Here is a 23,333-nt window from a genome sequence, read left to right as displayed (position 1 = left end):
AAGAGAGGTGAGTATGCACTATTTATGGGGAAATTAAATCACCTTCCGGGGAACCCTATGAGCAAGCCAAAATAGAGATTACCTGTTGACAACAAATACTGTAAAAGTAATGTATTTACCATATGTTAAAAAAGTTTTGTTGAAAATCATATGAGGTTCTAAATGCATTGTCTACTTTCACACACCTAACTGGTATAGTAGTTCTTAAACCCAACCTTCCTCTAAAAGCAGTTTTAATCTCACCATAATGTACCCTTGCCTTCTCATTCATTTCTATCAAATTAAGTCCTCATGTTCTAGGCCTCATGACTTTCTCATGTCACTTGGAAAACTGTATATAAAGACAGAAAAGCATAAAGGGCCAAGAGCATGTAGTGTGAAGCTAGCTGCCTGGGTTGGAGCCAGGTTCCTTCACTCTCCTTTTATTTATGTGGCTCAAATTTCTATAAATTTCTTCATTTCTAAGATGGAGATAATACTGCCAGCCTCCCAAGGGTTGTGAAGATTAAATGAGATGTATTTAAAGTTCTTAAAACAGCCCTGGCAGAACAAGCCCATACTTTGCTGCTGCTAATCCAAGTACCTCAACCGGAATCCCCCAGAGAACACATTGAAATGTATCCCCAGGCCCTGCCCAAGAATCTGTCATTTTAGTCATCCAACTAATTTTACTTAACTTTTGTGAAAACATTTAGCATATATATGAGATTGAAGAATTTATGAAATGTTCACATTTTTTCAATTGCTGTATTTGAAACTAGAATCCTATACCGAGCTGTCAGATTATTTCCTACATGTCATTTTAAATTTTATGTAGTAATATGCATTTAAGATGTATGTATTGAGTCTTATCTGGGAGTGACATTTCACTTCCACCAGTTTAACAGAACTATTCAAAAATATATGTTCTTTAAAAAAATTTTTTTTGTATGCTGTATGGCAGGATTATATTTCATTATTTTTCCATGTGAGTATCCCGTTATTGCAGTACCATTTGTTGAATTTTTGTTTGCCTGTTTGTTTTGGAGAAGTACATGGATCAGGAATCAAACCTGGGTTGGCATGGCAGGCAAGAATTCTACCACTGAACTCCACTTGTACCCCCCAAAGGAGGTTTTTTTTTTTGAAGAAGTGCAGGGTCCGAGAATCTAACCCAGGTCTCCTGCCTGACAGGCGAGAAATCTACCACTGAGCTACCCTTGCTTCACACTTCTATATAATTTTAAACCAGACTCCACGTGACAGCAATACAGATTATCTATTTGTATTGACTGGTGCCATCTGGTATCATTTTAATAACTATGCCAATCCAGAAAAATTAACCTTAAAAGCAGGGAATGTAGATTTTGTAACCACTGGTAACTTCTAGCCCAATAGACATACCATGTCCCATCCCAGAGAACTACCAGAAAAGGGGGTGGGGGGGGTGGAACTCTTTGTGGCCAGCTATGGGCCCAGTGGGTTACATGTCCTGTTATTTCACTTCATTGTGTTAAAGAAGCTATTACCATCCCCATTTTACTAAGATGTCTTTAGACTTCTGTTTCCTTATAAGTAACTTGCCCCAATTTGCATAATCAGCAAAGATATAGATCTGGTCTATGTACTTCACACTATAAAGTTTCAACAAATCTCTTCTACAGAAATGAAATATGCATTCTACATCAACTAACACAGTTGGGTTATTATGTTCCCTATTTCCTTACTAGGTTTCCTAAGATACCCAACCAATGACACACTTGTCCTCTTTAGCCCACTCTACTATTTTCCTTCAGTCTCAAGGTATGCTGAGGCACTGAGAATAGGATCAGATCATTCTTCCATAATAAAAAGCATTAGTTAGTTCTGCATGATGTTGTTATAGCAAGGGAACCAAGTCACTTCTTTCAGCTTAGTATCAAGTAAGCACAGGAGACTGCACCCAGTTCCCAGAGGCTTTATTGGTTTATACACATTAGAAAAGAATGATCAATTCTATGGCTTCCAAGTCTGTGGAATGAAGAGCTGTGTTCAGGGACACATCAAGCAGTGCCAACGCTACTGCTGTTTTGTGCACCTCTTATTCATAGACCCAGTTGTGAGCACAAGACTTGTAGTCAACCAACTCTTCAGGCTTAAACCATAGACTGATTTCTTTTTCAGCACTTTTTACTGAATCACTGCCATGAATGATGTTCCTAAGAAAGAAACCAGTTATTAGTTACCATGTTTTAAAAGTACAAACATCTGTAAAGCAAGGACAGCCACTGCAGACCTGTCCGGCCAAACTGCTGCTTAAACTGGCATGCAGAACTAATTACCCACAAAGTATGTCCTCTTAAAAGCAACTACAGAACTGACTGAATTTTATTATGCTTTCCCATTTTCCCTCAAACAGCGCTAGTATCCCCAAGACTGCTAATGCCATTAAACATTCCTTCTCAAATTCTGAAAAATGAAGGACTAACCAAATGTACCCCAGGCCACAACCCTAACTAGGATGTTATGTGTTCATTATTGAGTCATTTCTGCTGAATTTGCTTACTGACAGAAACAAACCAGAGTGTGCATTCTTCCTAATGACAATCTCTTTAAATGCTTTCTCACAATCTATTCCATGTGAGTCTCACAACTCTTTAAAGTTGGCCAGTCTATTATCTCCATTTTTGGACAGAGACCCTTGAAATTAGTGACAAACCCACAGACATCGAACCAAAAAGGACAAAGCCAAGGTTAGATCCCTTTTCCCATACTCGGAGCTTTCTGCTGTGCCACACAGGACCTATGTGCAGCTAGCTCCCTTGGGCAGCGCCTTGTTTAAAATTTTAAGTAGCCTAGGAAAATAGCTATTTGACAAAGCTTTAGCCAATGATAATCACCACCTAAATTAAAGTTTAAATTTCTCTAAAATTGGATATACAGAAAATGGCTGCTTTATACCTCATTTAAATGGAAAAGTAAAAGTTAACTCCCCCCTAGGACTCACCTGCCAACCTGAATGCAGAAATCTCCACGAATGGTGCCTGGCTTAGAATCTGCTGGATTGGTCTCACCAAGCATCACTCGACCTGTCTTCACCACATTCAGTCCCTCCCAGACCTTAACAGCAAAGAAAAGGAACTGCAGCAGATCTGCCATTATATCATCAAGGGCAAACATCTCCTACCCAGCAGTGACATGACTATCAACTCCAGTAGACATTAGAAGCCTATATAACAAGCTCCATTCTGAATGTCTTGCTGGGATACAAAAAAGTCTACCTGACTTAGGGACGTCCTAGATTAGCTGAGTCCAGAGATAAGCAAGCTAACTGAAGAATCATTACACAGCTACAAATACTGAGAAGAAATAATGATGAAGGAGTAGAGAAGAAAAATAATCAGGCTGCAATGGTGGCAGTGGCAATGGCTTCCGAAGACTACCAGCGCCAAGAGATGGCAAATATTAACATGAAAGAGGAAAGTCTATTTCAGGGGAGAGAAGAAAAAATCAAACTCAAACGGAAGTAGATCTACCTTCTCAAATTACACAATATCGATGCCTTCCTTTTATGCCATCTACTTTTTAAAACCACTCTAGAAGACTGCTTATTTTCTAGTCTAAGATTACAGACAACTTTTGGTTCCTGTGTTACTCGCTTATGTTTGAATTTTTCATGAAAAAATAGGGGGGAAATGTTCCTAAATCCAGGAAACATGACTAAAATACCTGTAAAACAACCAAGGAAATTTAGCACTTTTCTGTATGCAGTGGTACTGTATTTCAACGCCAGAGAAATTACCATAAAATTTTCTTATTTTTTCTAGAGAAATTACCATAAAATTTTCTTATTTTTTCCTAAGGTCTGATTCCCTTTCCTTTCACCTCCCAAACTCTTAGTTACTCTATTAATTAAACAACCCCAGCAGGCTCCATTTGTAAAATAAGGAATCTGGCATAATTGGGGACCACAACTATAAAGGGAACACACAGGCATCCAGCAAACCAAGACACAGATTAGCCCTTGTTTCTCTTGCCCCCCCTCACCTCTCCCAGACACTCACCATGGCCACAACGGGCCCTGAGTTCATGTACTTCACCAGCCCTGGGAAGAATGGGCGGTCTTTCAAGTCAATATAGTGTTGCTTCAGGTGTTCCTCAGAGGCCTGGCATAGAGAAGTGCCAGTTAGAAAACAAGCTGGAAAGACTGAAATACGGCTCCTACCCCTCATTAACATGGTAGGCCCTTTAAAAGTCCATTCTGTATCTTACTCCACATTCATAAGGTGCATATAAAAAAACACAAAACTGATGTAATTTTAGCAGAAAAATTGCTCTGATCATAAAAGCACCCTCAAAATGTGAATGACAATTTTGTTATCTAAGAAGTAGGCGGTATGAGCATCTACATTTAGGGAAATAAATGTTGGCTGCAATCAAGTATAGCTAAGGAAATATATCAGACTGAGGTTTGGCCTATTGGCAATATCGTTTTAAACATTTCAGATGGTAACTGAGAACATTCTCTTCTCACTGTTGAGCCTACTTTAAAATTCAGTATTTATCTCTTAAAATAGGGTCCAGATCTGTTCCCCAAATATAGTTACTACCCTATACCAAGGGAACCTGCTAAGAGGAAGAGTAAAGGGGAACCTACATAAACCTCAACCATGGTTTCAGGGTATAACACAAAAGGATTCCAAGTCATAATTCTGTGCATATGTTGGTGCAGGAAGGTGTATGGACCCCAGGCTTTCCTCACTCCCTGCTCCCCTCCTGAGACGGAAAAGCAGGGTGACGGGTCCACACACTTGGACGCACCCAGGGGGAAAAAGCCAGCCTGATGCAGAAGTCATGTTACCTCCTCTTAACCTTCCCAAGGTCGCCTGTCCGGCCAGCAGCCGGGTCTCCGGAAAGGCAGTCCCGCCCCAGCAGGGCATAAGAGCCCTGGGGAGGGATACAGGGCAAAGATTTCCGCGGGGCTGAAATTAGCAAAGGGGGACTCCAATTCCAAAAGCAGCCGGCAACAAACCGCTGCCGGTAAGGAAAAACACCCCCAACCAAGGACGGGGGAGGGGTGTCGCTACCCGAAGGAACTTCATGGCCACCAGGCGGAATCCCTTCTGTTCAAAGCGCTTGATGATCTCGCCCACCAGGCCGCGCTGCACGCCGTCCGGCTTGATCGCGATAAAGGTGCGCTCGGTGTTGGCCATGGTCCTGCGGGCAGGACGTCCGTTCAGGATCCCGGTGGCCGCGGGGTCGCAGCCCCGCGGGGTCGCGAACCCGGGGCCCCGGGAGACCACGTGGCCGCCTGCCCGGCTCCGCGCGGTCCGCATCCGCCCCGCCTCTCCTACCTCCTACCGCACCCGGGCGCGCCGCCAAAAGGACACGTGGCTTTCCGGCCACTTCCACCCCAACCGGGCCGCGGAGGGGATGCGGCAGGCGTCCCAGGGGAGCTCAGGGCCTGGGGGTCCGGGGTGGACCCCGCGCGAGGGCCTGCGGAAGGAGGGCGCCTGTAGATTGAGGTTCGCACGACGCCACACACCCGGTCAAGGGGGCTGGAGGAAGTCAAGGGGAAAAGCGCTCACAACCTCCTTACCGTGAAGTTGGCTGGGGGCCGGGCGGCGGCTGCGCGGCGCTGCCGGAGCAGAGACCTGGAACGACCACCCGACGCGCTAGCCGCCTGCGGAGGAGGGGCGGAGCCGGCAGCGCGGCGGCCACACCCCTGAGGGCCCCGCCGCCCAACCCGCGTGGCGGACGTGGCCGGAGGACTCTGTCCACGCCCTTGATTTCCAAAAAGAGGCAGGAAGTGATTTCTTCTCCACTTGATGTCCCTCCCATGAGCAAAACTGCACACGTCCCAAATCTAATTCCTCATATTTTCAGTGCCTCCCGTCACCCCCAGATGCCCCCTACACACAAACACACACACACACACGAAAACCTGCTTCTGCTTTTGGCCTTGATTTCTTTACCTCGGCCAATACCATCTACTTCCACCATCCCACTCACCAAGTCCTTATCCTTCCCACCTCTGTAATCCCGCCTACCCTTTCCATCCCCTCTGCCCGAGCCCTCCCTCAAGCCCTCCACCCTTATCCTTCCCCCTCTGTAATCCCGCCTACCCTTTCCATCCCCTCTGCCCGAGCCCTGGCTCAAGCCCTCCACCTCTCACCTGAGCTAATTGGCAGCCCCCGAGTGGCCTCGACCTTACCTCTGCCTTCACGGAGCCTCCTTCAGCACGGATTGGCGTTCACACGTGCTTTTCAAGGTATGCTCTGCTCCCTCCTTGCTTGTCCCCCCACCTACCTTTCTAGACCCATTTTAGCCACTCCATTCCCACCCTGAGTTGGCAATCCCCACCCACCAGAACGATGTTATGATCAGGTCGTCCAGTTCCATTTCAGACGCCTACCTCTGTCAAGGGCATCTAGAATCTCTCATAGAAATCAGGCCTGCCATCTATTTGCAAACAATTCCACCCTCTCTCTACCTGGCAGAACTGTAACCACCCTAAAGGACCAAGCGCCAGTGTGACATCTTGGGTCAAGACCTGCCCAACTGCCCAAGGGAGTCAGCAAGTCCCTCCTCTCAGCTTACCCACTAAGAACTGACATCCTTCCCCTCAGTACTGTGAATCAAACACAGGAGCTCTGGCATGTGTAGTCACCTTAGTGTTCTTAGCACTACGCTGATAACTTGTAATTGATTAAATGAGATGAGAATACAGGCCTCTTTTACACCCTATTGAATTTCCAAGATTCTAGGTGCAGGAAATTCATAAAGACAGAAAGATTACAGAATACCGGGGGTAAGGGGGGTTCTGGGAGTTGGGGGATTAATGCTTACAAAGTTCGGGCACAGAGTTTGTTTGGGGTAATGTAAAAGTTTGTCTGGGGCAATGGAAGAGTTTGTGTTAGGGGTGATACAGTTTGAGTAATGGAGATGGAGGTGGTACCACAATATTGTGGATATAATTAACACCACTGAATTGTAAACTCGAAATGGTTAAAATGGGAAATGTTGTGTTATATATATGTTACCACAATAAAAACAATTTTTTTAAGTCAACTATGGGAAAGATCTGAAAATTTCTCTGGAGACCTCTCTGGAGAGTTTGACCCTTGATTGGGTCAGAAGTACCTACTTACTGGTACAGTTAGCACCAGCCCTCTGCTTTCGTCTCACCTTTCCTTCCTGGGAGAACTGACTATACCTTAAACAAGGTAGTTCTAACTCTCCACCTCACCACACATTCATTCTCCAAAGTCTGGGCACTCTCATCTGAACCCATAAAACAGGCCATGCCTAGTGCTCCCAAGAGAAGCCCAACTGTCCACATAGCTTCTGGGATTTGGGTAGTATTTACAACTTCTCACACTCCCCCATTCACTTGAGTCCCTGAGAACTTCTCAAGAGCAGAAAGGGTATCTTTTCTTTCCAAGGAATTTTCCGTGCCCAGTACATTCTTGACAATCTAGAGATGCCTGTAGACTGGTTCAGGGCCAAGAATAGATGGGAAACATGGTAGAAGGAGAGGGACTGGCAAAGAATGCCTATGTCTGTGTGATCTCTCAAGCTAATATAAGTGATTCATAAATTATATGTGCTCTCTATTAGCTTAAGTTACCCAGAGTATATGAAAATGAAAAAACAAAAAAAATTTTCAAAAATGAATACAGCAATACAAAGTAACCAACTCCTCCATGAAGCCTACTTTGGAATGAAACACTTTAATCTGACGGCAGCATATATAACACTGTTCAGGGAACACTCACAGCTCAAAAAGAGCTTCCCTCCAGACTTTAAGAAGTTTCTGGAAGTAACCAGATGTGCTACAGCCTGGTCCCCTACTGTGAGAGGGAGAGCGAATGAGGTGGGAAAAATTCCATCTTCTGCCTTCGTGTTACTCGTAGATCCAGTCCCGAGCACAGCTTTTATAATCTACCAGCTCCTCTGGGTGAAACCACAAGCCAATCTCCTTCTCTGCACTCTCCACGGAATCACTGCCATGAATGATATTCCTGGGTGGGGAAAGAGATGGCCACATTATAAACAGCAGAACGATTAACCTGCCCAAAAGCACCCCTCACTCCCATTGTCAGAAAGCTTACAGTTACTACAGCAGAAAAAATCCTCAGCTACCATTAATGTACGGATGAAGAGGACCCTTCCCATATTCCCATACCCAGCCCCTCAACAATACTGATGCAGGCAGTGAGAGCCTTCAGGAAGGACCACGGCAGGCAAAGGGCGCTGGTTCAGGTTCTGTGCTCTCCAGAGAGGTACAACCACAGTGACCGAAGATAGCCCTCAAAGGCAAACACCAACTCAACGGAGAAGAAAACAATGAGCTCTGCATAAAAAATCAACCTGTGTATGGTACCATGTCTGTCCCCATGCTCAGGAACCCAACTTCTTCTGGCAGCTAATTCAGATTTAGAAAAAGGTAGGTAATAAGCACTTAATCTCACCTGCCAACTTGAATACAAAAGTCCCCACGGATGGTCCCAGGCTTGGAGTCAGCAGGGTTGGTCTCCCCGAGCATTACTCGGCCTGTCTTCACCACATTCAGCCCCTCCCACACCTCCAAGGACAAAAGAAGATATGATCAAAGAACACCCATCTCAGCAGAAAATCTGGCAACTATTAATTCAAAAAAAGAAAAATCACCTCCCCCTTAAGATGGACATTCATTCAGGGAACAAGAATTTATAGAGTACCAACTTGTTCCAAAACTGAGAATATTGCACTCATTCATGCCTATTTACAATCCATTCTTGACAGGGCAGCCAGAACAGACTTAAAATGTCAAGTGAAAACCTCTCATGGTTTACCAACTGCCCTCCATGGTTTGGCCTCAGCTCGCACCTCTGAACTCATGTCATCCTATCTTCTCTCTCGTCCATCACACTTCAGCCATCCCAACCTGCTTTCCCTACTTCAAAAAGCCAAGCTCATCCCCATCTCAGATCCCTGACACACAGTTTCTATTGTAAGGAATGCTCTTTGTTGTGATTTTGTGCATGGCTGGCTCCTTTTCATCATTCAGATCTCCTCTTGAAATTCACCTCCTCAGAGAGCCTTTCCTGACCACCCAATCTAAAGTGGTCACTCGCTATCACATCATCCTATTTCATTTCTGTGCATATCATTAATTATTATCTGATATATATTTGTTTTTAATTTATTTCTTGTCTGTCCACCCTCCCCTGATGAGAAGTGTAGGTAAGGAAAACTTTGAAAGCAGATGACTATTTTGTCTTGTTCATAATTGTACTCTCAGTGTCTAGAAGATGGCCTGACATAGTACATACTTGGTAAAGAACTACTGCAATAAACAAGAGAAGATCTCATGGTGATGGAAGCACAACTCTGTGATTATAGTAAGAGCCATTGATTATAAACCCAGATGGATTGTTTATAAAATAGTGGAACTACTTTATAAAGTAGTAAAACTACTTTACAAAAAAAAGGAGACAATCCCCCTGGCCTCTAGGAGCTTGCAATCAGACAGTTCTCTCCTAGCCTCTCCCAACCATGGGTCTTCAGTTCAGGAAGCAAATGCTTTGTCTTTGTCAAAGAGCCAAACTCATATCCTAACTGTCCAATCCCCAGCCATAATTTCCTGGGCATCAATGAGGAGCTTGCATCAGAAATAAGAATCATAACCACAATGCTCACTCTCCTCCACTCCCAGCTGAGTCATTCACATCAACCTCCCACATATGCACACTCACCATAGCAACCACTGGCCCTGAGTGCATGTACTTCACCAGGCCAGCATAGAACGGACGGTCCTTCAGGTCGATGTAGTGTTCCTTGAGAAGGTCTTCAGATGCCTATTCCACAGAGTAGAGGATGAGAATTGGACCGCTAAATCATCTAAGAACCAGCAATCTAGTTAATTCCCACTCATCCCCCCTGCTCTTAAATACTTGAGCTCTTAGCTCACTGAATCTGTTATAACCCGACACAGGTCCACAGTATCAGAAGGAAGAATGGCAGGGATGAAAAAATGTTTTCTTTGGTTTTGTACCAATTTTACCCCCATTGGCCTTGATCGGTCAGAATAAAACCAAAGAACATTAGAATTGAATCTAAGTCATCTCGTTTTATAGACAGGGAAATGTAACAATATGAAGAATTTGTAATAACGGAGTAAGCCCCAACTACAGTGTTAGAGGGAGCTGAGGGAGATGGTCCTGGCATTTGATAAGCAGCAAACTGAGCCAGGCCATTTGCCAGGAACACTTCACATTAAGTCAGAGAAAAAAAGCCCAGCGTAGTGACTGTGCAATTCCTCCAGATATCTGCAAACTGCTCAAAAGGACATGACCTCTAGCGATAAATAATTCTGCTGAAGAATGAACTCAAACCTTTCACACTACACAGCTGGTATGTGGGAAACAAGTTAGCTAGAGAACAAACCCTATGCTTAGCCATCTAACTTGACTGAGTTGTGTTCTCTTTACCACTACATATACTCATTATGGTTCTACCAGGATCCCTTAGTTTTTCCAGTTCTGTGGTACTACAGTGTATAATAAACACTCCACACTTCACTGATACACACAAATGTGGAGATTTGCTGCTCAAAAACACATCCAAGATATCCTACTTTTCAGGACCTGACGGACCCTTCACTTGCCAAAATAAAATTATATGGTCATGTAATCATCCCAGAGAAGCAATTCACCCTTCACTTCATCCCTTCCAATCTAAACATGCGGGTGTGTAGTAGCAGTCTCCCAACACCACTGACTTGGCCTGCCCTTATCAAAATACTCTTTTAATAGTGGAATACTCTGTTTAATTTCAATTGTTTCTGATTAACTTGAGTCCACAAAACACATCACAGGCTTTTTTTCTTTCTTTCTTTCTTTTTGGGGTGGGGGGAGATCACAGACATCTAGTTTTCCCTTGCCTCCCTCCTCCCCAGATTTAAATAAAAATAATCCTTTTGACTCATGGCAGCTGTCCCTCCTCCCATTCTTCACCAAATCCATGTCCTTGATAAGAAACTTTGTCTAAAGGAGAGAATATATGCATTTAAGGGTCAGAGAAACCCGGATTAAAATCCCAGCTGCATCGCCAATTATGTGTTATCAGGCATGTCATGTAATCTCTCCAAGCCTCAGCCTCTCATCCCTAACCACCAGGGGAATAAGAATCCCTACCTCTCAGTGTTGTCATGAGGACTAGATGAGAAAAATGTGAGAATGCCTCAGGCAGTGCCCAGCACATAATAAATGCCTGATCAACAATACTTTTATTTCATTTTACCTTCAAAGCCTAATTTAGTAAGCAAAGCCTCTGGAAAGGACTCCTTGCTGAAAAGCAACTGCCTCAAGGGGGCAAGGGGTGGGGGTTGGGGGACAGTTTTCTAAAATTATCTGCTCAGGAACTTCAAGACCAGAAGCTCAAAAATGCCATAAAGCTCCAACTCAGAAATTACACTGCTGCAGTAATAGGTGATTCTCTGCAGTGCCAAGGGAAAAGAGAGACTATTTTCTATTTCCTCAAATAACTTGATTTGTTCCACGATTCAGTCACGATGCTAGGGCACTGAAGGATTTCCATATTTCAGGATATTTGTGCCCACAACCACAGAGAAACCTAAAAAGGAAGAAAGAGTCTAATCTGCCATGTTCCCCTATACTACAAAGGCACTGAAACAGGAAGAATGAAATCCATTTACCAGCAAGAATTTCAGACCAACAAGGCGGAATCCCTTTTGTTCAAATCGCTTGATGATCTCTCCCACGAGGCCCCGGTGAACCCCATCAGGCTTGATGGCAATGAATGTACGCTCGGTGTTGGCCATGGTCCTGGGAAAAAGCAGATGGGGAAAAGGAACAGCACTGACTATCCTGTCCACATCATTATCCTTCTCAAGAGGATTACCCCATGAAGCTGGTTTAAATCTGTCATGTCAACTCCAAGTCTCTCTGGTAGAAAACCAATCCCCTAATCCATGAACTAATCTTCCAAAATGGGGAAGGGTACAACACAGGGGCTACAATTTCTATCCCATTTAACTCAGTAAGTTTTTTTTTTGTTTTTTGTTTTTGTTTTTTTTTTTTTGCATTTCATCATTTATTTAGATGTTTAAGCTTTCGCACTAAGTTTTTACAAGCTGGTGAACACTGACAAATTATTTCTCCCACAGAACTATAGCCACACATTCCCAGACAGTATAAATATATGGTTAAACTAACATTAATACACATCACCATTTATCAGTTACATAATAAAACAAATTATCAAGTATCCAAATATTAAGTTACACAGCTCAAAAGGCATATATTAGATGTCTGCTGAATCAGCAGAAACCTACTTCTTTTTTTGCAAGAGGTTGGGGAAAAAATAAAAATAAAAATCACACTTCGAACAAAAATAGTTGGTAAACAACCTTCAATAGATATGGAAAAAAATTACAAGAATTTCAGAAATTTTGATTAAGAATTATTGTAGCTACCCTCACAAAGCATGTCTACCTTTAAAAAATATTTACTAAATTAAAGAGCATATTCTACATGTTCCGCACAAGACAAAAGCAACACTTTACTAAAAATATTTAATAGCCCCCTCCCATTTATTTGTCAGGCCCTCCTGGTTAAGTTGCACCCTAAAGTGCAATCATCAAATTAACTGTAATGCTTTTTTGTCTGGAGACATTAAAGACATGTGCTTCTGTACAATGTCAATTTTCAAAATGGAGGTTTTCTCTAACATCACAAAATGAGTTATAGACATTAAATAATCACCGTAAGACTTGGTAAAAATCTAACAAAATTCAATGGCTGTGCAAACCTGATGTATACTGGTATGAATGTGGGAGATGTAAACATAAAGTGACCAGGCAGATAACCAAACAGACCTACTTTCAATGTTTGAAATGACTGAAGGAATAAACCACATAAGGTCTAGAGTGTTCATAGTTCCTGGGATTTTAAATTCTGAATGATACTAAAAATATACAAGTATTGTGCTGGGTATTTTGGCAGCTAATCTCTCTAAATTTCTTATATATTGATAAGATTGTGGCATAAGAGACTTAAAAGAGGACTTATAACTCAATACTGCATGATTTCAGGAAAGGTCAACTGTCACAAATGATAAGCCCATTTTAAATGCTGACCAGCAAGAAATCTTTTGCTAAGTGTCCAAACAAGCTGATTGTAACCTAAACATAGAGGCTGCAATTCTGTCAAACTTGTAGCATGGTAAAACTGCTTTTCAATACTCCTATGGAAGCTTCAACTGGACTTATTCACCGACATGGTGGCTAATATGTACGACAAATTAGGTTCTTCCTCTCTCAAGTTCCACTTCCAAGGCAATGGCATCAGGCACCCCAGTTTTATTGAATGCAACAGTTGTTTCTGTGACCACTGGAGTCTTTGAAGCGCAGCCACATCTTAGGACGATATTTCTCCAAATACAAAAGCTGCTTGCTGTTAAAAGCTCCACGCCGCTTTTGTCTTATGAACTGTACTGCATCTTCATATTTCATTCCACCTTCAATCAATGCTAGGGCAACAAGCACTGGAGCTCTCCCAAGACCTCCAACACAATGAACAGCAATGCAGCCACCAGGTTCTTCACGAAACTTAATTTTTACAAGACTTAACCAATCATCAACAATCTGGTTGGATGGTGGTGCACCATCATCAAAAGGCCAATCAAGAACATGGATGCCTTCTTTCTCCACAAGAGCAGTGTCATAAGTTGCTTAACATACTCTCACTATTGTGCTAACGCCATACTTCTTAAGTTCCTCTACAAATTTGCTTAAGGTTGCATTGGTCGGATTGTGTGTAATAAGAAATCTCATGTTCTTGTATGTGACTTCCACAGGAGCTGGGCGGTTCATTCGAGCCATGTTAATTTAGTTAAAAACACTCAAAGGGCTATGAAAAAATTTTAAAAATTGAATACAGAAACGATGTAAAGAAACTGAAGTCTACTTCAATATACTCCACTTGAAATTCTCAGTGCTTTGAGTATGAAGTTGCGAGGAATGGGAAATGAAATGGACCTCCTAACAAGAAGCAGCGATTCTTCAATCCAGTAATACTGAGGCAATTTAAAGTAGTGCACTGAGGTTTACCCCATCCAGATCAGAACTCTTGTAAAATGCTCTGCAGATTTCAATTCAACACTTCTGTGTCCAGGTTAACCACTCTTATGGGGGTTTCTTGGTGGAGTACTAATGAGTTCTACAGTTCACTTGTCTGCATAGAGGTCGTGCTGTGCCTGGCAGTAATCTCCGCTGCCCTTCAGAAACTCCACAAATGTGTGACCAAGAACACCACAGAACTGAGGAATATGTTTACTCATTGAAGATTGTGGCCTAATCATACAGCTGGTTCCAAGGCGGCGGCGAAACAGGCAGTGGCTGCAGGACAGGGGGCGGTGGTGGTCGTCGCGGGGTGGCAGTGGCACCAGGCTCCCTCAGTAAGTTTTAAGTACCTACTGTATACCCAATACAGTGACAGACTAAGATAGGGGTGTAAAACTAAGACATCCTCTTTCTCAATAATCCAGATGGGGAAAACTACATGTGAAAATGACATAGGGTAACAAGACAGTAAGAAACAAGGTTTGACCCAGTGCCACAGCCATGGTATTAGAACTGGAAGGAGTTTTCTAGATTGTTTCATTACAACCCCTTCATTTTACAAATGAGGAAATGGGTCCAACCTGTTTCCCAACCCCAACCCTATGCAACTTATGCTATACCCTAAGATGCAGTGAATATTCTGACTAGCGGATAAACAATAGATGGAGGAAGAATTACAGTCATTAGTAATATCTGATATGAGATTGTAATTTCACAGATTACTGTGCTGGAAAGGAGTCTAGAGAGCATCTAATCTCGATTCTTCCTTTTACAGAGGAGAATCAGCTCATGACCTGCTCTGTGTCAACACAATGAGAAAGGCCCCTCATCTTGGAAGACAATCCTTGATGTGGAGAGCAGCCACCTCCTGACTCTTGGCCTTCATACTTTACTTACGGCCTATCACAGCACCTTAACATTGTATTTGAATTTTCTGCATAAATGTCTGGTCTGTGACCTGCAGAGAGGGCTGGTTTAATTCTGTGCGAATTTCCAATACCTAGCCACATGGCCTAGCACTCAGGAAAAGCGAACAAAACGTCTTAAATTATTATCTCCCCTCCCCTCGAAAAAAGAGATACCAAACCTCAAAGGCTATCTGGAGAACCCCAGATGAAAGCAAGGCTTTGCCAGGAGAAAATGGGGCTAAAAAAAAAAACAGAAATCACTCCTACAAATGTCCCTCTCCAAACCCCGCTACACAAACACTGTGATTCACTCAACAAACCCCGCGCCAACTATTGGCCAGGCACTGTTCTTGAGAGAGTCAAATAAAGCACAACCCCAGACCTCGCGGCCCGGTGTGAAAGGCAGCCACGTACAAAGGCGAGTCCACGTGGCGTGGGAGGTGCACTGACAGGTTTGCACCTGCTGACAAAGGGTCCTCATCCCTTCCCTTCCATCTCACACACACCTCCCCCCCCCCCCGCCCCCCCGCCTCTCAGGGCGAACGTCAAACGCCCTCTTCATCCCGGACCCCATTCTTCTTGCTATTCCAGATCCGGAACCCCTCTTACCCCTCCAGCTGCTTGGCCTTCAACTCTGGCTGCTGCCACAGACACCGGAAACCCGCCCCGGCCCCACGTGGTTCCCAGCACTGACGGACACGGAACGCTTCTGCTGAGGTCTGGCAGGGAAGGTCCCATTTTAGAAGACACCATTCGTCCACGCTTCCTTCTATGGGTAGGATGTCATTCTAGGGCGCAAACTTCCGATGTTTAATTTCCGGCACTAGTTTCGTGCTCTTCCGGCAGGCGGCCTCGTTTTTGTTTTGTTTTGTTTTTTTAAGCAAACTGGTACCGCCGAGAGGTGGCGCTCAGACCATTCACGAAGTCTGAAGGAGCGTCTTACATAAATTTGACGTACTGCTCCCTCATATTTATTCAATCCTTTTTTCAGCAAGTCATGCAATAAATAATTGAGTACCTACCATGTTCTAGGCAGTATTCTAGGCCCTGGGGATATAGCAGTAAACTCTTGGGGTTTCTGGTGGGGTTTTGGGGAGAAGGGGGGCAAGCAATAAGCAATAAATTGATATGTAGTATAATAACGTTTTATGTAAGTGCTATAAAGAACAAGGCAAGGGGAAAAAGTTAAAGAGGAAGGCTACATTCAAAGTCTAGTTGGAAAAGAAAAAGTCTAGTCGAGGAAATCTCTGAGGAACTGACAGTAATAATAGACTAGACCTGAATGAAGTGGGGGAGCATTCCAGATGACTGAAGACATCCAGCGGTAGGCATCCCATTGGAGAGGGGCCAGATTGTGGTAGGAAGTCATTGTAGGGTTTGGAACAGAGAATGACATCATCTTATTTTTTAAAAATCATTCTGACTGCCGTGAGGGGAATGGATGAAGAGATGGGACAAAAGTGGAATCAAGAGACTTTTCACCAAATGATACTGGAGCCATTGGACATCTACAGGCAAAAAAAACCTTGACCTAGACCTCACAGTTTATATAAAATTCACTCAAAGCAGATCATAAAATTTTAAACTATAAAATGTCTAGGAAAAAAAGAAGAAAATCTTCCGAGCTGAGGGCTAAAGGAAGAATGTTTAGATTTGACAACAAATGCCAAATCCATAAAAGAAAACAGTTAATAAATTAGATTCATCGAAATTAAAAGCTTTTGCCTTGGGAAAGACTTTGTGAGAAGGATGAAAAGACAAGTTAGAGTGGGAGAAAATATTTGCAAACCACATATCTAATAATGGACCTATACCTAGACTATATAAAGAACTTTCAAAACTCAACAGTTAAAAAAAAATTAGAAAGTAGGCAAAAGACAGGTCATTTCGTTGAAGAGGATATACAGATGGCAAGTAAGTACATGAAGAGATGTTAGACATCATTTGCCATTAGGGCAATGCAAATTAAAACCACAATGAGGTATCACTATACACTGTCAAATGGCTAAAATGAAAATTTAGTAACAACACTAAATGCCGCCAAGGATGCAGAAAACCTGAATCACCCACAATGCATTGCTGATAGGAATTTTAAATTATATAGCCGCTCTTGAAAACAGTCTTGCCGTTTCTTGTAAAACCAAACACGAATTTACAGCATCACCCAGCAATGGCATTCTTGAACAGAATTGAAAACTTATGTTCTGTTCACACCAAAAATGAACACAATCACACTGAACACAAATGTTCGTAGCAGCTTTATTTGCATTAGTCAAAAATTAGGAACAGAACAGGTGGTCTTTACTTGGTGAATAGTTGAACAAACCATGGTACATCCAGACCATGAAATACTCAGCCATTAAAAAAAAAACAGTTGATATATAAAACAACTTCAATGGATCTAAAGAGAATTATGCTAAGTGGAAAAAAAGATAAGGCAGTGTCAAAAAGGTTGTATACAGTATGATTCCATTTATATAGCATCCTTGAAATAAAATTAGAGAAATGGAGAACAAATTATGTTTGCCGGGAATTAGAGATGGCAGGGTACAGGGTATGAATGTGGCTATAAAGGAGCAGTATGAGAGACTTGTGATAATGGAAGAGTTCTGTATCTTGATTGTGGTTGCAGTTATATGAATCTACACATGTGATAAAGTTGCATAGAACTAGACAAATGAGTATGTACAACTGGTGAGATATGAATGAATTCAGTGGATTGTACCAATGTCAGTTTCTTGGTTTTAATATTACACTATAGTTATTCAAGATTTTTCCGCTGGGGGAAACTAAAGGAAGGTACACAGGATTACCCTGTCCATTTATTGGAACTTGGTTTGAATCTGCAATTATTTCAAGATTTTTTTTTTAATGTTAAATGAAACAACAACAACAAAAACAAACCAGTTTGGGAATACAGTAGTAATCCAAGTAAGAGATAATCATGATTTGCAATAGGTGGTGACAAAGGAGATGCAAACAAGTGGTTAGTTACAGGAAATATATTAAGATGGAGCCCATAGGTCTTGCTGATGGATAGGATGTGGGGTATGAGAAAAAGATAACTAGATGAAGAATCCCAGGTTTCTTTTCTTTTTCTTTCTTTCTTTCTTTCTTTTTTTTTTTTTTTTTTTTTGGAGAGGGTGCATAAAATGTCAGTTCAATACAATTATTTACAAAATCCTTTTCAGTGGTTGCAGTCCACTATAGTAATGTTTCTAAAAGTTTTATGTATAAAGAAATCACCTAGGAGGGCGGGCCACGGTGGCTCAGCAGGCCGAGTTTTTGCCTGCCATGCCGAGGACCCGGGTTAAATTCCTTGTGCGTGCCCATGCAAAAAAAAAAAAAGAAGAAGAAGAAGAAGAAGAAATCACCTGGGGAGTTGTTAAAATACAGATTCTGATTCAGTGAGTCTGAGAGTTTGCATATCTAATAAGTTCCCAAATGATTCCAATGCTACTGATTGGTAGATTCTATAAGACCATGTCCTAGAGACAGATTCATTTAAATTGATAATTTAAGCCTTATTAGTCGAAGAGGTTCTTGCCCAGGCAGATACTGAGGAAGAGGTATAGGGAGTGGAAAATAGGAAGATCTCATCTGTTCCTGGAAGCCATCCTGAATACATGACTCCACCCTGACCGTCCTTTCCCAATCCTACAACAGCCCTCTGAGCTTCCACAGGTAAATGTTTCTGTGAACCAAATCAGAAAACTATGTCTTAGTATACACAGGTGGTTCAGTGGTAGAATACTCACCTGCCATGCAGGAGCCCTGGGTTTGATTCTTGGCCCATGCACCCACCCACCCCCCCCCAAAAAAGAAAAGAAAACTATGTCTTTATAGAATTTCAAGTTAAAAGGAATCTTAAATAATTTGTGACAAATCACCTCTTCAGAAACCCTGACAAGGAATCAGCCAGCCTCCTCTTGAAATCACTGACAGTGGAAATTTATACCTAAGGCAGTAGTAATTCACTCCTTTGCACTGGCCTTCCACCCCCTGCTAAATAACTCTTTAATTAAATGTATCCACAGCCCAAAATAATAATAGAGGTGAAGTTTAGTGAACTGAACTAATAATATCAAGTATTGTGGGCAGAAAAAGAGAGGTTGCTAGGTTGCCTTGATGGGGTGGTGGAAACATTTTATAGAAGAGATTGGATTCAGATACCCAGAAAAAAAGTAGTAAGTAGATATATCTGTAGGAATTGGGGGATTAGGAATATAGCCAAAAGCAAAGGATGCAAGAAGGAAAAAGTAAGAAATTTCTGAGAAACTGATTAGATATTCCTAATAGACTCTCCCATGGAAAAACAGGGGAAAAGGTCACCAGATTAGTGACAAGCCTTGAATGCTAATCTAAAAAATTTAGACTTTGGGCTATAGTTAGTGGAAAGCCATTGAAGTTTTGGAGGATAAGACAGTGGCTTATCAGAAAATGTTAAAATTCTAGAACTCAAAAGACCATTGAAGGCCCCAATCAAGATAAGAGAGTGAGACACTTCAGGGCTCCATCCCCCTTGGAAGCTTTGAACAACCAGCATGAACCGGCAGAAACATCTTTCTAAAAGCTCCAGAAAACAGTTAAAGGATTGTATTAACGGGGCGAGGGGCAAATCAAGAAAAGGCTACTTAAAAGATGTAGGATTTCTTCAAGCCCTGGCTGACGCCTCCCCAAACCTCTCACTGGCTTGGCATGGAGACAGACCATGCACCTAGTATGGATCCCCAGTCCTGGTTCCAGAAGGAGTAGAATAACCTTATGCACATACTGGGAACATGTATGTGTCTGGCAAATCTATCTGGTGTGGTCTGAGGAACTCACTGTATCAGAGCTTGCCCTGTGTGTAGAAGGCAGCTCATAGAATACTCCTACACAACACTGTGGGAGAGCAGTTAAACTGTGGTGCCTAAGGCAAAGGATTGCTGGTTGCAGGACATACAGTTTAGTGCTCAGGACCATGAGGAAACTGTTTCCTAGAGAACAGGGGACATCATATCCATAAAAATGGGGAATTCCTAGGGCCACATGTACATGCCCAAGCCAAGACACATGTGCAGAAAGAATTGGAGTAGCCACTCTGCTTTGGCATGGAACACTCACACAAATCAATCTACAAAGCCTGGAAAGGTGCTTTCTTTTTTTTCCTTCTTCCTCCCTTCCTTCTTTGCTCTTCCTCCCTTTCTCCTTCTCTTTCTCCTTCTCCTTTCTTCTCAGTGACTGGCATTCAAGTAAAGCCTCGTCTTAAAACTAACTGGATACAAGCTTAAGGAGCAGATGCCTTAGAGACTACATTCTATTAATAACACACAAAAGTATCAAAATATTTTCAGGTTTCAACAAAAGGTTAGAAAACATATAAAGAAGCAAGAAACAATGGCCCAGGCAAAGGTGAAGGTTAAGGCGATTAAAAAACATCAATGAGGAGATTCAGTCCCGGAGCATTCCAGACAAAGACTTAAAAAAAATGGTCCTAAATATGCTCAAAGAGATAAGGAAAACATGGACAAAGAACTAAAGGAAATCCTGAAAACAACAGAAAGAGACTATCAATAGAGAGATGGAAATTATGAAAAGGAACCAAACAGAGCTGAAAACCACAGTAACAGAAATTCAAATTTCCTTAGAGGGGCTCAACAACATATTGGAGCTAGAAGAAGAAGGAATCAGTGAACTGAAAAGTAAAACAATTGAAATCAGGCAGTCTGAGGCACAGAAAGAGGGAAGAATGAAGAAGAGTGAACAGAGCATGAGGTACCTGTAGGATACCATCAAGCATACCAGTATACACATTGTGGGGGTCCCAGAAAGAAAAGATCGAGAAAAAGGGGCAGGGAGAATATTCAAAGAAATAATTGCTGAAAACTTCCCAAATTTAACAAAGAGGTGAATATACACATCCAAGGTATTCAACGAACTCCAAACAATATAAACCTAAATAGACCCACACGGTGCCGTGTTATAATCAGTGTCAAAAGCTAAAGACAGAGAGAATTTTGAAAGCTTCTCTGTAAGGAGAAAAAGCAACATGTCATACACAAGGAAGCTTCATTAAGATTAATTCCTAACTTCTCATAACCATGGAGGCAAGAAGACAGTGGGAAGACATATTTAAAGTGCTGAAAGCAAAAATTGCCATCTAAGAATTCTCTATACAACAAAACTGTCTTTCAAAAATGAAGAATGGATTAAGACAATCCCAAATAATCAAAAGCTAAGGAATTTCGTCACCACTAGACTGGCTATACAGGAGATGCTAAATGGAGTTCTGCACGTTGAAAGGAAAGGACACTAGACAACTAACTGAAGCCACATGAAGAAATAAAGATCTCCAGTAAAGAGTTTAATTTTTTTGTTAGTGACTCCATTTTTTACTCCTTCAGGATCTAAAAAGGAAATGCATAAAATATAATGATGAATCAATTATTTTTTTTGGCTCATAATATATAAATATGCAACTTGTGGTAAGAACTAATAAAACTGGGGGGTGGAGGGATATAGGAACATATTTTATGTGTGCTGTTGAAGTTAAGGTGGTAAACAAGATTGTTAGAGATTTAAGGTGTTAAATTTAAGTACCATGGTAACCAAAAATAAAATATCAGAGGATATGTGAACTCATAAAGACAGAAAGTTGAGTACTGGTTACCAGACGTAGGGGTGGGAGGCAATGGGGTATTAATGCAAAATTCATATAGGGGGAAAGGAAAGTTCTAGTACTGCAACATTGTGAACATGATTAATCCACTGAATGGAATGTTTGGGAGGGGTTAGGATGGAAAGATTTATGTCGTATACATGTTTCCACAACTGACAAAAGAAAGAGAGGAAAACTAAGAAATAATGGCAATTAAATGCAATACATGATACTGGATGGGAACTAAGAATGGATGAGAAAAAGTCAAAAGGACACTTCTGGGACATAAGAAAAAAATGAAATATAGAATTTAAGCTTTATCAATTTCTTGAATTTCGTCACTGCACTTAAGGTGATTGTATAAGTGAATATGCTTAGTCATAGGAACTGTACATGGAAGTATCAGGTGTTCAAGAAGTATGATGTGTGCAACCTGCTCTCAAATGTTCAGGAGATTGGATAGATAAATGATTAGATAGATGATAGGTGGATAGATGGATAGAGGATAGATTAGATAGATAGGTAGATAGATAGATAGATAGATAGATAGATAGATAGATAGATAGATAGATAGATAGATAGGTAGGTAGATAGGTAGATAGATATAGATGGAATGTAGGTAAAATTATATGTGAAAGGTAAAAAATGTTAAAGTTGGTGGATCTGAGTATCTAGGAGTGTGGGGTTATGTTGACGTTCTCTATATGAGGTTAGTAGTATTTTTGCAACTGTCCTGTAAGTTTGAAATTATTTCAAATAAAAAGTTTTAAAAGGTGCTATGGCAAAAAAAACAAGTAAATAAAAGACCATTGAAGCCATTTAGTTACTCACTTTTCAGAGGAACAGACCTATTTATTCAAGATTACTCTGGGACAGGGAAAGAGCTATGTTCTAGAGAATGAAGAATCTAGTTATAATCTGCAGTGTGGATTAGTTGGGGGAGAGACTGGAAGCAAAGAGAACCACTAGGAAGGTGCTGAAATCATCAATGATCAAGTATGAGGATATCAGGTCCTCAGGATTACAGTAGTCAAAGGACTATATTTAGGATAGAATTCCTAGGATAATGTTCTAGTTTGCTAGCTGCCGGAATGCAATATACCAGAAACGGAATGGCTTTTAAAAAAGGGAATTTAATAAGTTGCTAGTTTACAATTCTAAGGCTGAGATAATGTCCCAATTAAAGCAAGTCTATAGAAATGTCCAGTCAAAGGCATCCAGGGAAAGATACCTTGGTTCAAGAAGGCCGATGAAGTTCAGGGTTTCTCTCTCAAGTAAGATGGCACATGGCGAACATAGTCAGGGCTTCTCTTTCTCTTAGCTGGAAGGGCACATGGCGAACATGGCATCATCTGCTAGCTTTCTCTCCTGGCTTCCTGTTTCATGAAGCTCCCTGGGAGGTGTTTTCTTTCTTCATCTCCAAAGGTCATGGTTAGTGGACTGTTTCTCATGGCTATGTCATTCTTCTCTGCTCTCTCCGAATCTCTCTCTGAATCTCCCAAAATGTTTTCTTTTATATGACTTCAGAAACTAATCAAGACCCACCCAAATGAGTGGAGACATGACTCTACCTAATCCAGTTTAATAACCACTCTTGATTAAATCACATCTCCTGGCAGATGATCTAGTTACAGTTTCAAAGATAAAATACTGAATAGAGATAAGAAGAAATGGCTGCCTTTACCAAATAGGATTAGGA

The 23,333-nt window shown here is 41.8% G+C and overlaps 2 protein-coding genes and 1 pseudogene across 2 annotated transcripts; all 3 read right to left on the bottom strand.

Moving 5' to 3' along the window:
* Positions 1 to 1,920: 1,920 nt before the first annotated feature.
* Positions 1,921 to 5,689, bottom strand: NME2 (NME/NM23 nucleoside diphosphate kinase 2). The gene is made up of 5 exons (XM_077164814.1): positions 5,558 to 5,689; positions 5,046 to 5,175; positions 4,023 to 4,124; positions 2,966 to 3,078; positions 1,921 to 2,177 (listed from the first exon to the last, which is right to left on the bottom strand). Exons 2-5 carry the CDS (start codon positions 5,169 to 5,171, stop codon positions 2,060 to 2,062), a joined length of 459 nt encoding a protein of 152 aa, XP_077020929.1. The 5' UTR covers positions 5,172 to 5,175; positions 5,558 to 5,689; the 3' UTR covers positions 1,921 to 2,059.
* Positions 5,690 to 7,672: 1,983 nt separating this feature from the next.
* LOC143687652 (nucleoside diphosphate kinase A) lies at positions 7,673 to 15,731 on the bottom strand. Its single transcript, XM_077164815.1, has 5 exons — positions 15,604 to 15,731; positions 11,660 to 11,789; positions 9,699 to 9,800; positions 8,433 to 8,545; positions 7,673 to 7,982 (listed from the first exon to the last, which is right to left on the bottom strand). Exons 2-5 carry the CDS (start codon positions 11,783 to 11,785, stop codon positions 7,865 to 7,867), a joined length of 459 nt encoding a protein of 152 aa, XP_077020930.1. The 5' UTR covers positions 11,786 to 11,789; positions 15,604 to 15,731; the 3' UTR covers positions 7,673 to 7,864.
* Positions 12,299 to 13,964, bottom strand: LOC143687650 (protein tyrosine phosphatase type IVA 1 pseudogene; annotated as a pseudogene).
* Positions 15,732 to 23,333: the final 7,602 nt, after the last annotated feature.

Source organism: Tamandua tetradactyla, chromosome 6 (genome assembly GCF_023851605.1).
Source record: "Tamandua tetradactyla isolate mTamTet1 chromosome 6, mTamTet1.pri, whole genome shotgun sequence".
NCBI classification, from domain to species: domain Eukaryota; kingdom Metazoa; phylum Chordata; class Mammalia; order Pilosa; family Myrmecophagidae; genus Tamandua; species Tamandua tetradactyla.
This window is presented reverse-complemented; position numbering and strand designations above follow the sequence as displayed.

What these genes read in the sequence shown, in the direction of transcription:
- NME2 (XM_077164814.1), bottom strand. Translation starts at nt 5,171, where the DNA reads ATGGCCAACACCGAGCGCACCTTTATCGCGATCAAGCCGGACGGCGTG. An exon ending in TGGCCATGAAGTTCCTTCGG is followed by an intron (nt 4,125 to 5,045) that starts GTAGCGACACCC and finishes TCTCTATGCCAG; the next exon opens with GCCTCTGAGGAACACCTGAA. An exon ending in TTCTGCATTCAGGTTGGCAG is followed by an intron (nt 2,178 to 2,965) that starts GTGAGTCCTAGG and finishes TTTCTTTCTTAG; the next exon opens with GAACATCATTCATGGCAGTG.
- LOC143687652 (XM_077164815.1), bottom strand. Translation starts at nt 11,785, where the DNA reads ATGGCCAACACCGAGCGTACATTCATTGCCATCAAGCCTGATGGGGTT. An exon ending in TTGGTCTGAAATTCTTGCTG is followed by an intron (nt 9,801 to 11,659) that starts GTAAATGGATTT and finishes TCTGTGGAATAG; the next exon opens with GCATCTGAAGACCTTCTCAA. An exon ending in TTTTGTATTCAAGTTGGCAG is followed by an intron (nt 7,983 to 8,432) that starts GTGAGATTAAGT and finishes TTCCCCACCCAG; the next exon opens with GAATATCATTCATGGCAGTG.